At 38.3% G+C, this 14,499-nt stretch overlaps 1 protein-coding gene across 3 annotated transcripts in view; it reads left to right on the top strand.

Annotated features, from left to right (window-relative positions):
• LOC144057869 (uncharacterized) overlaps positions 1-14,499 on the top strand; it is a 42,216-nt gene that overhangs the window by 13,116 nt on the left and 14,601 nt on the right. For all 3 annotated transcript variants that reach the window (XM_077575847.1, XM_077575848.1, XM_077575846.1), the window contains exons 9-12: positions 11,945-12,080; positions 13,907-13,989; positions 14,100-14,196; positions 14,299-14,474. In XM_077575847.1, the coding sequence (XP_077431973.1) occupies positions 11,945-12,080; positions 13,907-13,989; positions 14,100-14,196; positions 14,299-14,466 (484 nt within the window). In that variant the 3' untranslated portion in view covers positions 14,467-14,474. The remainder of the gene's footprint in view (positions 1-11,944; positions 12,081-13,906; positions 13,990-14,099; positions 14,197-14,298; positions 14,475-14,499) is intronic.

Genomic DNA, 14,499 nt, shown 5'->3' with positions numbered 1-14,499 from the left:
GTAAAAAGATATCAAAGTAATGCAGTACAGATCTTTGCGTCACAACATTACAGTGCGATTGGCCTGGCATCAGCCAGCTTTATTTAATTCCTTTCTTTGTCTCTATAGCTCAGTGGAGTCTTTATGTGGGTGTATATATCTTTTCGTACATGGTTTTATTAGCTGTTTGTCGTTATCTGTAGACAAGATGGAATGCAATGGGGTGCAGGCCTGCACCTGAGAAGGAATCTAGGTAGACCAAATCAGCTCTGGAGAACTAGAGGATTTACACATCAAAGCTCTGTTCATTAACCGAGGCTCACTCACAAAATTAGTTCTGTTGCGTCCTACAAAATGAATCACCGCCATCTCCCAGGAATGGTATCTCTGTGCGTGGGGGTGCATTCGTGTGGGTTCACTTGTGTGGACTTATAAGGGGTCAGCGTTCCTATGTAGAGTTTTTCTCAGCATGTTATTCATTTTCTCCCGGACATGGATAATGCTTCTTGATGAGAAATAAGGCAGTGGATCTAGCATCAGAGATTAGCGCAAATTCCAGTGTGTGTCTGGACAAATTGCATTCAGGACCAGACTGAGTGATTGATTTTAGTTAGTCAGTGCTGTGCGCCATTCTCTATGCTTTAGAAGCCTTGCATGTGCCCCTAAAGGTTACCTCGCCAGCCAGATTGATAATTGTGATTCACTCGAGGGAGTTCTTCACATTATCAATCTGGTACTTCACTAGGCAGACCCATTCGGGACAGGCGGGGCTTGCTGTACAATAAATACTTCGAGCTAATTGGACGATGCGGCATCTTTGCACATTTTGTTTTGACCAATCAAGGCAACGGATGAAAATCTTGTCTTCTGTCTCGTCTTAGGGAGGGGAGGGGCATGGGGTGGGGTGGGGGGGGTGTTGGGGTTGTGGGGGGCACGAACATCTTTACCAGATAAAAATGTGCAAAACTCCTCTCGCTGTTCAAATTCAACAAGGAAACGGTGAGTAATTCTGCTAGAACATAATTAATTGCAGCATTCATTCGTCTATCCCCCCGCCATCGGCGCTTATTGGTTTCGTCCTGCTTAAACAACGCCTGATTGGTCTGGTCAAAAAAAGATCGGCTGCAAACGTATCAGCGGGAGCGGTACAAGATGTGGAATTTGTGAACTCACAAATACTATGAGAATTCATCTTGCTGGCAAGGTTACCTAAAGGTAGATGGCTTTTGATTTAGCTGCAGATGCCATTTTAGGATTGACACTTGAAATACGCCTCATAGGGAGCAACAAGCAACATGGAGTCCCCTGCCGTTATGTTAAATGAGGATATGCTGTCTCTAATGTTGGATAGTCTTGTGAAAGGCACCTTAGCCATAGTACTTCCTGAAGTTAGCTTCAAGGGGATTTATTACATAACTCCCCAAATTTTAATTGCTTGTATACAAATTTTCAAATTACTGGGGTGCCTGTTCACCCATCACTTGTGAAATTACACAATCAAATAATTTAAATAGACATTGTGTAATTTTTATTTATTTTTTGCCATTTAGTGCTGAATTAATTATTTGTTTTAAAAACTCACTATTAATTTCAATAATATGCAAAAAAAAAAGTTATATCACATCAACGTACATTTCTTAATGTAACCGTAGGTCTAGTAATCGCTAATTATATTGCATAGGTCATACCGCGCCTTACAAGAGGCTGTTTTGCCGCCATCTTTCTGCTACGGACACAAGAAGAAGAATTCCTTGAATGTAGTAATTGGCGGTAGGCTTGCCATGTGCGGTGTCTCTGAGGCATCGTAATGCTGGTGCTTTGAATGTGTTTCATTCTGCAGCATCAAAGATCTGACATTTTAAAGTGATGAACGGTCTACATGGATATTCACTACCAATGTCAAAAGCTAAGCGCAACTGAAGTGTTGTTGGATCGCAGCGTTACCTAACCATGTTATCAGCATGTTATCATGTTATCAACTGTCATCAATTTGATTGTTGGGCAAAGTTGTCAGTGGGGTGGGTGGAATTTAAAAGCAAATATTTTTTATTTGAATTTTGGACGTTTGACAATGTATGCAACATGCACAGATCTGCACTAATTGGCAGTGTAGATTGTGATCTTGGTGCTGAAGTGCTGCGTCTACAAGTGAAAATATGGCATAAGATTGTTTTGGTAATGCAAAGCTGTCCTTGCATTGTCATGTAACATATGCTGGTAAGACACCTGGGAACTGTTTTAACAGGTGAAAACAAAGCTAAATGTATGTCCATGTCTTAATGAATTGGCCAAAATAGCTTGTTTCTGAGAGAAAATAAAGCGCTGGTTTCTATTTCATAAGCAATATTTTTTTATAACTGCAAATCATGCAAAGCTTTTTGCTTAATCTCTTAGTTGAATCTCTCGGCTCGCAAAGTGTTCAGTGTGTACAATTGCAGTAAAAGTAATTATGCTGTCCAGACTCTCAACACTGGCCATTATTAAAAAAAAGACTACTGCAGGATTTCGACAAATGCTGTCAAAGTGCATTGTAAATGGCAGTTAAGGAATTACATTGATAAATTTTGTTTGGGGAAGAATTCATTTAGCATTCAGGCGTGTGTCCTTTCTACCAAGTGTGTGTGTGTGGACCATAAAACTAATTTACCCCTTGGGGAATATATTTGCTCGGAGAGCAGAGACAATGGCAAACGCTGCCGTCTGATGAGATGGTCCTTACAAATTAATGAATGCTGATTGATTGGAAAATTCTTCAAATTTAATGTTCCATAATTGCATTGAGTGAAACTCACAAGAGCATCACTTGGGCTTCTTTTCTTAGTCTCTTAAACTCCGTTTAGTTTTCTCTTTTCATTTTCATCCCCTTGAAGCTTTTCAGTTTTTGGAGACCACGTTTGTATGTGCACACACATAGGCTACACACACAAAATGACAACGATTTATGTTGTTTTTTCCCCCCTAAAAAAATTCCATTCAAAGTGTAATTTCAGGTTCATCAAAACAGTAGATGTCAGGGTTCTTTTCCCTGCAAGTGAATTTTCACTGAATGGATGCAGTTAAATTATTAGGTATTAAACGGAGGGATAGACAAAGTGATTACAGAAGGACCTAGTGGCGAGTGTCAACTGGCCATAAGTAGCACATTATTCCAAGTTGGCAAAATTACTTTCTCTACCTGCTCGCTACTTAAAGGCCCTGTATAAAGTGAATTTAGAGTTTTGTTTCTAAATTAATTATACATTTTATCAACACTGAGAATTCTATACTTTACAATTTTGGATATACAGGGAGTCCATTAAGTCTGGGTATGTGGTTAAAAATTTTTTTTTAATACTTTTTAATTTAAAAAATAAATAGATAAAAAAACATTTGTAATGTTGATAAATAATATTTTCAATATGATTTCCATCATTTTTAATGCATAATTTGATGCGCGTGGAATCTGTTGAAGGTTAAATTCTTCCACAATTGTACCGCAAAACCATCGTTCTCGCCTACTAAGAGTACCAAATCGATTCATTCTTCTTTAGACAGAGCCGTCTTCATTCTAGGGATGATAAATAATATAAATATAATAGAGAAATCCCTTATGTACGCAGGCTGTGTGGTCACCCTGTATAGTCAGAAGCGTTATTATGCATTAGCATCTGAATGTGACAATGCTTCCAACGTTAATATCATCCAAAATATTGCGAGTTCGGTTCTGATATTTTCAGACTTTGACCATGACATGTCTACACATGTACTCATAAATTTGGGGGATTGCGTTTTTGGACATAAAGTGACATAATTTTTTGTGTCTACGGGGCAACTGGGAGAACCAACATTACGACGTGAATAGAATAAAAAATATTGTGAGCTTTGTTCCAATATTTTGAGACTTTGATTAGCACCTCTCCATGTGTTGACATACATTTAGGTGAGAATCCATCATGTTTTTTGTATACAGTATATGCCACCATAATGGACCGTTTGCACTTAACTGTACAGTGGATGGGGTGGGTTGCGCTCACGAGTTACTTTTTTTTTCTCTTGAAAGAAGAATATGAAACCTGAGAGGGTTAGGAGTGCCATCTAAATTATGGCAATACTTGATGACTCCATACGGCATTTTTATTGCACAATAGACCAGTAAAGCAGTCCAAAATGGACAGCCGTGGACTGCTTAAAAATGTCCAATATGGCAGCCTACAGTGTATGTCATCATTTTGATAAAAGGTTTGAACCCATTTACGTAAACCTTCTATTTTTTACTGAATCGGATGCCATTGATATTTGCACTTTTAATGTTCATACACACTGCCTCATAGAAAAAAGGAAAAGGAACGTTGAGTCATGTATTCCTTTAAATTCCCAAGTGTTATTTATTGTGGGTTACCGGTATTCAGGCCACCATAATATGTTGTCTTGTGGCTGACAACATCAAGCAAGACACAATTAAGGCCATGGATGGTATACTGTAATTCTTCAAATCTGTTGCTGTCGTTGCTAATGCTCCAGTTTGTCCAGTTTGTTGCTTTTTTTCGTGTTTTTTTTTCATTTTGCCTCAAAAGACTCCCAATCAATCAACAGAACCAGATGTATCAGGAAATTCAAAAAATTATAATCAGAACCACACAAAATTTAACAATTGCAATAAAGCTGGACTGTTTCCGCATGCATTTGTATTTACACCAGTTAAAATGTATAAAAATAGAGTCTTTACTTGGTTGTGGAGCAAGAAGGACACCTTATGCTCATTTAAGGTATTACACATCTTCCATAGCAATGGAATATTTTTTCATCCTCGCTCCTACTGTGTTCTCAGCCATGTGTTATCATCCATTTCACAGATTTAAAATTATATTTTTAGACTATAATTGCTTTTGCACATGGGACGAGGGGTGTTGCAATGCCCAGGCGATGGGGGGCCAGAGACAGCAGGTGAGTTGGATGATTTGTTGTCTTTTGTTAAATGTTCAGTGAAGCATTTTCACTTGCTTTTTTAAGTATGAAAGATCTCATAGATTCTTTTAATCAAAACATAACTAGTTTCAAATACAATAAAATGTTTTATTTAACTGAAAATAAATTCAAGAACACCAGTGTTAATATTAAAGTGTTTTCTTGACATCATAATATCAGTAACTTAAACCCTCAAAAAACTGGCCTTGAACGTGACATCACATTCTTAAATGTATGCTGAAAGGACCACCCTTCTAGTTCTTTGTATTTTATCTTTATATAATTGACAATTATAACTGCCGCTAAGCCCTCCAATTGGCTGGTTACCATTTCAGGTTGTACCCTGCCTCTTGCCCAAGAGTCGGCTGGGATAGGCTCCAGCACACCCACGATCCTTGTGAGGATAAGCGGTTCAGAGAATAGATGGATGGACTGTCTGCTGCCAACTGAATGTATGGTGCAGCTCAGCCATTAAGTGTAGGTTTTGTGTCCACATATTAAAATGTCCTTCAGTCGTACAGTGATTCCCTTTTCCTTCCAAAAGACTTTGCAATAATCACTTAGTATCCCTCATGCATAATAGTAAGTTGATCCCATGTAATAGACTATGTTTAAATGTTCTCTACTCATTGTAATAGTTGGCAGAAGCTCGTGTAATAGTTCGTGTTTTTTGTGCGAGCAGGCTCTCAGGTAACAGAGGCCCTGCATATAAAATGAGATGGTAATGAGGAGGGGGGAGGGGAGGCGGAGGAAGGGAGGCTTATCACCACAGGGCCAAATTCCGACAGTGAATTGCGCAGTTGTAACAAAAGTAACAGAGCGTCCATTCAGCCTGCACTAATCCAGATGGGAAAGTCAAACAGCAGAAAGTCCGCGGCACAAACTCATTTCATCACTTTATTAATTTAGATATTGCCTCGCCGGTCCTGTTGGGAGGGGGAAAAAAAGCCCATCTGAAATGACCAACAACGGCAAGGCGTTTGGCTCTACATGGCTCCCCCACTTCGTCTCCTCACGTTATCTGTTTAATTCATCCCACCAATCTTGGCTGTCTTTACCCACTAAATTTCCCTTTGACACGCATGCCTTGCTTCGCATTAATCCTCACTCCAGGGCAGAATTAAAAATGGGAGGGGGGGGGGGACGGGACAGGAAGAAATTGGACAGGTGGCTGGAGAATCCTTGAAATAAGGTTCAATGCCAGACCCTGCAATGATTGGAGCAGATTTGAACTGGGGGCTGATAGAAGTTTTTCTTCCTTGTTATTTTTGGAATCAAGGGGTGAGAAAAGGGTGACAGGTGGAAAATGCTCAGCCACTTTAAAACTCCCTTTAGAGTCAGGTCTAAATTGTACTGCCAGAATGACTTCAGGGAAAAACTGTGGCAAGGAAGATGAAAATGTCAAAGTGTCATTTTTCTGGGGTCTGATTTAAAAAGTTTTTCGACAGTCAAAGACTGGAAATTACAAAAGTCAACTTGTTTCATTTCCTGCTTCTAGTATTAATGAAATGATTGGGAGAGTTTGCTGTACCATGAATAGAACTGTTAAGCTGCCTTTGGAAAAAGGTATTGGCAGCCCCTGAACGTCAGTTCTCTATCAGTCCTATTTGATCCATCTGCACGCTCTTAAAAATGAGTACATTATTATTTTACACGTGTAATGTGTGCGCCTCTGATAAGGACATGCAGTGGATGAATGTTAAAATCTATGCACCTGTAGAATGTTGTTTACTGTGGTGTCTTCCTTTATTGTGAATACAGATAATATAACTAAGCCTTCTTTCATTCAAACACAATCCATTCTAATAAGCTGGTTTACCTCTGATAGTTTTGTTTTTGTTAATTTAAATTTTTTGCTAGAAGCAAACTTAAAATTTTAGAGTTGCTGGAAGAAATTGACTTGCAAATTAAATATTCACATTTCTCTCCATTCTCACTGTATTACTGATAAATGCTTGTAGAAACTACAGCTTAAATAGTAAATGCAAAGTTTATGTTTAGAAATCATCAAAGATCATCAAATATGAAAAGGACCATCCGGGTTATCGCAAAGTTCAAAAGTCAGCATCTGTAATGATATGGGCGTTTGTTAGTGTGGATATCAAGGCACCATTAATGCTGAAAGGTCTTCCAAGCAACATCTTTTTCAGTGACGTCCCTACTTATTTCAGCAAAACAATGCCAAGCCACATTCTGTAATGTGACAAGAACGTAGCGTCGTAGTATTAGAGTATTAGACGGTCCTGCCAACAGTCCAGACCTGTCTCCCATTCAAAATGTGTGGCACATTATCAAGCATTCTTGGTTGATGTACAACCAAAAGCAAGAATTGGAAAGAATTCCACCTAGAAGCTTCAACAATTGTGTCCTCAGTTCCCAGTTTATTGAGAGTTGTTAAAAAGAAAGGTGATGTAACACAGTGGCACAAATGCCCCCTTATTCAGTTTATTAATTTTAACAGTATCGCGTCTTTGTAGTGTGTTCTTTCAATTGAATATAGGTTGAAAAGGTTTTGCAAATCACTGTATTTGTCAATTTTTTTATGGCGTTTGTGGTGGACCCAAGCGGGGCGAGGAAGCACATGGTGCTCAAAATAATTTAACAAAAACAAAAAGGCAAACAAGGTACTCAAATCCCCCTAAACACAAAATCAACAAAGTCCAAGAACATCACACAGTAACAATCACAGTAACAAACAACTAAACGGGGAACACGACGTGGCAAGGACATGGACATGATATATCGACAATTAATCGACATGGATTGTAAGAAAGCAGGGATTTCAGGCCCCGTCCATACGAAAGCCCGTTTCAACGTATCCACACAAGTTTCTTACCGTTTGGGCAGTTTGTCCACATGGCGGCGCCGTTTCTGAGCTTGAAACCGATCACTTTTGGAACCGGGCTCCAGAGTGGAAAGATTCCAAAACGCCCCATACGTTCCAATGTGGACACCATATGCGGGATACTCTTCCAGATTGATGACGTATGCTCTAATTCTCGCGTGACTGCGCAGTCTGTCAACAATGGCGGATAGCCGTGTTGTAGTCGTTTTGCGCAACCTCCTTAGCTTTTACAGCAAAATATTTTGCGTGATGTTGTTGTACTGGAATCACCCTCCATTGTCACTTCTCCTATGTTAGTCTCACTGATCTGTATATACCACTGGATAGCCAGTAGCCCATACAAGGCCATGCAAGCCGTTGAAGCGACAATTCGCGAGCAGACTACTATGATACCTATACGTACAGATCTCTATCTATCTATCTATCTATCTATCTATCTATCTATCTATCTATCTATATATATATATATATATATATATATATATATATATATATATATATATATATATATATATATATATATATATATATATATATATATATATATATATATATATATATATATAGATGTTTCTCTGGATGAGTAATATGGCGGCCTCGCGGCTTCAAAAGTCTTGGCCGGCTATTCAGATAAGTAGTTTGTCTTCTTCGCTGAGTCTTCTTCTACGCTTTAAAACTTTTCTGTGTATACAAGATTAATTTGAGGAATGAATCCGGCTTTGCTTTCTGTGTGAACAGGGCCTAAATATTCTCTACATAGTAATGAGACATCGAGAGACACTAAGAACTAAGGCTGATTGTATGAAACAAGGGACCGGCATGACAAGCACAGGTGGACACAATAAAACTTGACAAGTCAGACAATGATACCAGGGACACAAGAAAAACTAAAATCTAATGAAAACCAAAAGCAACAAACGCAAAACATGACACTATTCTGTTTTTGCATTTTACACAATGTCCCAACTTCATTGGAATTGGGGTTTGTACAAGTACCTGGTACTGTATTTGGAGTTTTAACTGTTATCTTCCATGATGCTTATGCTTACCATAATGGTAAAGTAGGGGTCACCTCTCTAAAGAAGTGATTACTTGTCCCATGGAGACAGAGACACCATTACCATTTACAGATGTATCGCATATGTCACTCATGGATCTCTTTTGAAGAAATACTGGTTTCAGGCTCACAAAATGCATTTTCTATGCGGAAAACAGGAATGAGACCGTTAAACAAAAACCTTGATGATTCTAGTTTTGTGCATATATGTTCCCATGTAAGCACATGTAAAAAATGCATACTTCATGGGCTAAGGTCTGAGTTTTTGCTTTGAAATTCTTGTTGCATTATGCCACTCTTGAAAGTTTTATTTTATTTTATTTTTTTTAAAGGTTGCTGTTTAAACAGAAATGCTGGAAAGCTGTATAGCCCTTGAATTTGTTGATGGATTTTTCAGGACAACTTTCTTTAGTCTATTTCATTCGTGTCATTAAACATATCTGCTGCACTCCACACTTACATGTCCAATCATATTTACCTTGCAAATACTTGTGCACATGCAGCAAGGTGCTATTTAGTGAGGACAATTGCTTCCACCTTCATAAATCAGGCACCGAATTGTTAAAAACTTGGATGTGAAGTGTGGAAATTCTGGCCCAGTTGAGGAATAAGACCGGGACGACTGTCCCCTGGTGCTTGGTGGATGATCTACGGTGTGTTGGCAGCATTTAGGGGCAGGCTGTGCTGCTTGGCACGGCGTTGGCGACAGAGAGCGCATGGCACTATTGACTGGGCTCCACCGGCTGAGACCAGCCAATTCAGAGCATCAGTGAGCTAAGACCGATTAGGTCTCCTGAGTTACAAAATTGCAGCGCTCTTCTTCTTTCATCACCCTTAAAAAGAGGATTTTTCATTCCCCAGGCAAATGCTTTTTTTTTCCCCAACTGAAAAAGTTTTGCATCTCAAACTGAAAAACTCTTGTATGTACCGTGTGAATACGGCCTTCCCATCAAAGAGACACTACCATGTCTCATGTAATATTGCGCTAATCAATTAGATCAAGCTCATAAATGTAATGTTTCCAAAGTCTAATTAATTTTAGCACTGAGAAACAAAAAACACATCATTCATGAGTTTTGTATTTTTTTTGGTGCTGCAACTAACAATTTTGTTACTAGTTGATTATCCTGTTGATTGTTATTTCGATTAAACAAAATAAATTAAATCACCAATACCCATGCATGCTTCAACCTGATAATTGATTTTAACTGGCTGATAATGATAAAACCGGTTTCAGTAATTGCACTGAAAAACAAAAAAAACAAGACAAAACAAAAACAGAAGAGTAATTTATGGGAAGTATGAGTATGGATGGTTTAAATAAAATATGAATTCTCATTGGACATTCCACTGACTATGTGGATTTGATTGTAATCCTGTCCTGAAGCATTTCTGAGGAATAAATTGATTTTACGTTAATTTGGTTTGAACTAGAAACAGATTCAGCACAAGCAGAGATAGCTTTATCAGCCCATTAAAAAATATTTAGAATATAAAAAAAATCTTGATTTAATTTTCCATATTAATGAAATGATGTGGACATTTAATATCATGATTATGAGGAGCAAAATAACAAAAAAAAAAGGAAATAAATCACACACCCAAATACTATTTTGAACACAAAATATAAACAGGAGTCCAATATATTTTGGTTATTTGGTAGTTTATACTTTACAAAGTGAATTTTCAAACATGCAAGAAATGAGCTTAAGGTGACTGCAGCACTCTACAGTATTTAATATTGGTGTGACTAATTAAAACATTAATTTAATTAATTTGTGGTTTGGCAATTAATCTCCTTTTAATAAAATGTAAATATTTGATATGTAACAATGTTTTTGAAATTAGATTTTTAGTCAATGATTAGACATATGTGACGTTCAATCAAATGTGTGCGCACACACACACACACACACACACACACACACACAAACCAAATACGGTCGTGCCATTTTTACCAAAGTTCAATACTAGGAATATGATTTCCAGCGGTATTTTGAGCTGACAGTTTTCACAAGGTTCAGACTCCTAAATTTAAGTTGGCTGTTTTCAAGCTTTAAATACGTCTTTTTGGTCAACTCAAGCACTCGATCGATCCTGCTTGACGCCGAGCTCTGCTACATACTGTAAGGGCTGAAGTCTGGGATACCTGGTTGGTTTGGGATCATTTTGTGCGTGGAGTCAAAATGATTGCAAGCGGGTTCTGCTTGTGGTTTTCTCTGTGAATCCAAATACTGTACAATGCAAAACTACATTTGAGATGAGGGGACAATCATACCAGCCAATGGCGACTTTGCACAATCTCCCAGTCTGACTACACACCAGAAAAAGTTTCTAGATTTATCATTAGATGCAATTTTTTTTTTTTGGGGGGGGGTCTGAATACTCAAATTGCAAATTTGCCAACAATGTCAAGGGGCTGCACACACACACATTGTCCTTTTATTATACTCATTATAATTCCTCCAGGAGGAATTCAATTGACACTGTACTGTATATTTTATGTAGCCTACGACACGGGGAACCAGACTGCACACTTCAGGCATACAATGACAGATTCGGAGTGAAAGAGGGGCTCAAACAGTGCTGCAGCACTTGAACTAGCAGTTGGGGGTGATGCCTTGCTCAAGGGCACCTCCGCAAAAGCAAGCGAGGAGACTCTCGCTAACAATGAGTTGTTTTTACTATTTTGTCCGCAGCAGAACTCATCACTGCATCCATCCATCCATTTACCCAACTACCCACCCACCATACCACTTTTGCTGTTCCAGTTCCAAGGCTCAAGTCTTTACAAATCCAATTTATCATTAGAATTGAGCTCCTGTCACCCTCATTATGCTAAATGTGGTTCTAACTATAATTACCAATTGAAACCTTTTTATTTTTATTTATTTTATTTTTTTTATTTTTTTTATCTCTAAATCATAAACTGTTTTGTCCATGTTCCCCATGTAAAAAAAAAAAAAAAAATAAAAAAGGTTATGGATTTTAGTGACTTTATTTCTTAAGTACTGATGAAAAAAAAAGTGTTGTGTAAAACTAGTTGTCCAAATCCTGACATTTGAAGATTTTCATGCGCTTCATGCAAATATTTCAAGATTTTCTCCTTTTTTGTTCAGGTATGGTAAGCTGCTGCCGTCCCTTCAAGCCAAGCAGTTTTCAGCAGCTTCCGGGCTGAGCCGCTTGCTGATTATCCTGGGAGCCATTGAACCAACTATCAAAGAAAATGTCTCTGAGGAGATCATCCAGAGGCAGGTCAGGCTAATGCACACTCTTCAATACACACTACAACACAAGTCACATAAGAGCATTCCCCACAGGACACCATATTGATTATTCAAACTCAGGAAGAAAAGGCTGAAAATTAGATTACAAGGTGTTTTGGGAGTGAATGTGAAACTGCATACTGCATATGTAGGAATGAATTTGATACACAACCGTGTCTTTGTCACCTCTGCCTCAATTGTTTTTGAGGTCTTTTTAGCCCTATTTTAGATCATTGAGGGCAGGCAGGTATCCAGTACTCCCATTCTGCCACAGGGTGGGGCTATTGCAAGACTGATCACTGCTTCTCCTCGGCATCACTGATGCAAGGGCCTTTTGTTTTCACGCGCTCAGAAAATGTGAATTTGGAACCAAGACGATACCAGATGTCATTTTTTAAATGCACAAGAATTGAACGTGTTCCTGGAGACGCCACAAATGCAATGTCTTCTGATATATTCTTATGTTTTATAGTCAGCCCGTGACATGCTGTACAGTTTGTAAGGCAGTGGCAGTTAATAAACAGTCTTTGCTTGGTATGGCAGATTAGGTTTTATGCATGGGAAGGTTTATATTTTCAACTTGTTTGTAGTCAGATTTGCTGCGTTTGGGAAACAAAAGCAGTGACATTTTGGCATTAATGAGATCCTAAAGGCAATGCTTTTTTGGTGTTGAACAGTAACAATCTTGAGACCCTATTAGTATTTACTGTTTGTTGTGCAGAGCAGGGCTATACTCTCACCGGCTGCAACATTATTTACACCTGACATGTAATAGAATCTACAAGACACCACAAAAGCTCAAATTCGTAACATTTTTAAATTAACGCCTCTATGTGTCAGACATTCAGTGTCATTATCATCTGCTCAAAGGAGGCTTTTCAATCTCTTCCATTTAATCATATTTGATAGATACAGTTCAATTCAAAAAAATGTTATCCAATTTTTTTTATTTCATTCTTTAGAAAAAAATGAAAGGGGACAGAAATAAGTCAAACTTGTAATATCTAGCCCTAATCAACACAAAATAAATGACAGCAAACAGTCAAGCCGCTTTAAAAGTACTGTTAAACGAAATAATTTGATAGCATGACCTTGTGCTAAATATATTTTTCTAGTAATTGTGCTTTAACTGTCTTTCAGTTAAAGCACAATTAAACAGCTTTAACACTTAATTGCAATAGGTCAGGTATGGAACAATCAATTAATTATACAACACTAACAAAGCATTCTTGCGCAATGATTATTTAACCTTGTGTAAAACAGTCGTACCCGTTTTAATTTATTACTCCTGATCCACGCACAATTTTCGATTAGATTCAGTGAAAAATAACTTCAGTGTGACATTTGTCACATGATCAACATTCGCATCCAATGTCGTTATGATGCAATACCGTCGACTCGTGGGTGAAACTGAGCAGTTGGTTTCGTCTCCTTGTTCCCCGCTGCCAGCCTCCCACCTACAATTTGATGGCAGTTGCGATGTGGGACCTATTTCAGCTTTTCAAGTATTACAGTTGTTGCCAAGGAGATAAGGACATCATTGTGCTTGAATTTTCCAAGGACGAAGAAAAGGTTTTGTAGACAAGCCGGTGAAGGTTATAATGTGCACATAAGCTCGCCAAACTCAGTAGAGCATGCAGTTCATATCTCAAGGGCATGTTCTGTTAACCACTGTTAAACTGAACCAGACCAGTTGTCGGCTGCTACATTATTATCTCTGATCTGATTGCATTGCATTTTGCACATTTGCAAGCAAGTTCTGCCATTTAAAGTCGCTGTATGTTTACAATGTTGTTGTTTTTCTGTCTTCACTAGAAATACCTTTTAAGTAATCCTGCGCATCAGAGTAGTGCTGTGGATGAACATTACTTTCTGAATGAAAGTGCTGCTCAAGTAAGGTAAAATTTGTGAGAAAGACATTTCCTATTTTGTCAAGGTGAGATGAGTTAAAAAAAATGAACATAAATACTTTTTTTTAATTTTTATTTTTATGTATTTGTTTTTAAAGAGACATTACACGATATAAACCCCTCTCAAGCAGGACCTCAGTAAGCGTGATCACTGGGGATTCCTTTGACCACCAAATCCCAAATCACCTCAATCAAGTGAGTCTGTTGACTGGGAAATTCTATTGAATATTGTATGCTGAGATTAATGTTGGGACAATAATGTAAACACTCTCATAATTGATCTTTTTCCTGTACCAGATGGTATCTAAGCTTCAAAAGAAGTTTCTGGAGGAGTCCTACCCATCAGCCGATCACATTCACATAAAAGGAGGAGACCGTCGAATGATCTACAAGAAGCCATCTGCCATCAGCCAGTACCTCAGGAAGCTCGTCAGCCAGCGACAAGCCAAACAGCACAGCCAGTGACCCACCATGTAAATAGAAAATGTATTTAGGCAC

The sequence above is a fragment of the Vanacampus margaritifer genome, chromosome 9, assembly GCF_051991255.1.
Source record: "Vanacampus margaritifer isolate UIUO_Vmar chromosome 9, RoL_Vmar_1.0, whole genome shotgun sequence".
Lineage (NCBI taxonomy): Eukaryota > Metazoa > Chordata > Actinopteri > Syngnathiformes > Syngnathidae > Vanacampus > Vanacampus margaritifer.
This window is presented reverse-complemented; position numbering and strand designations above follow the sequence as displayed.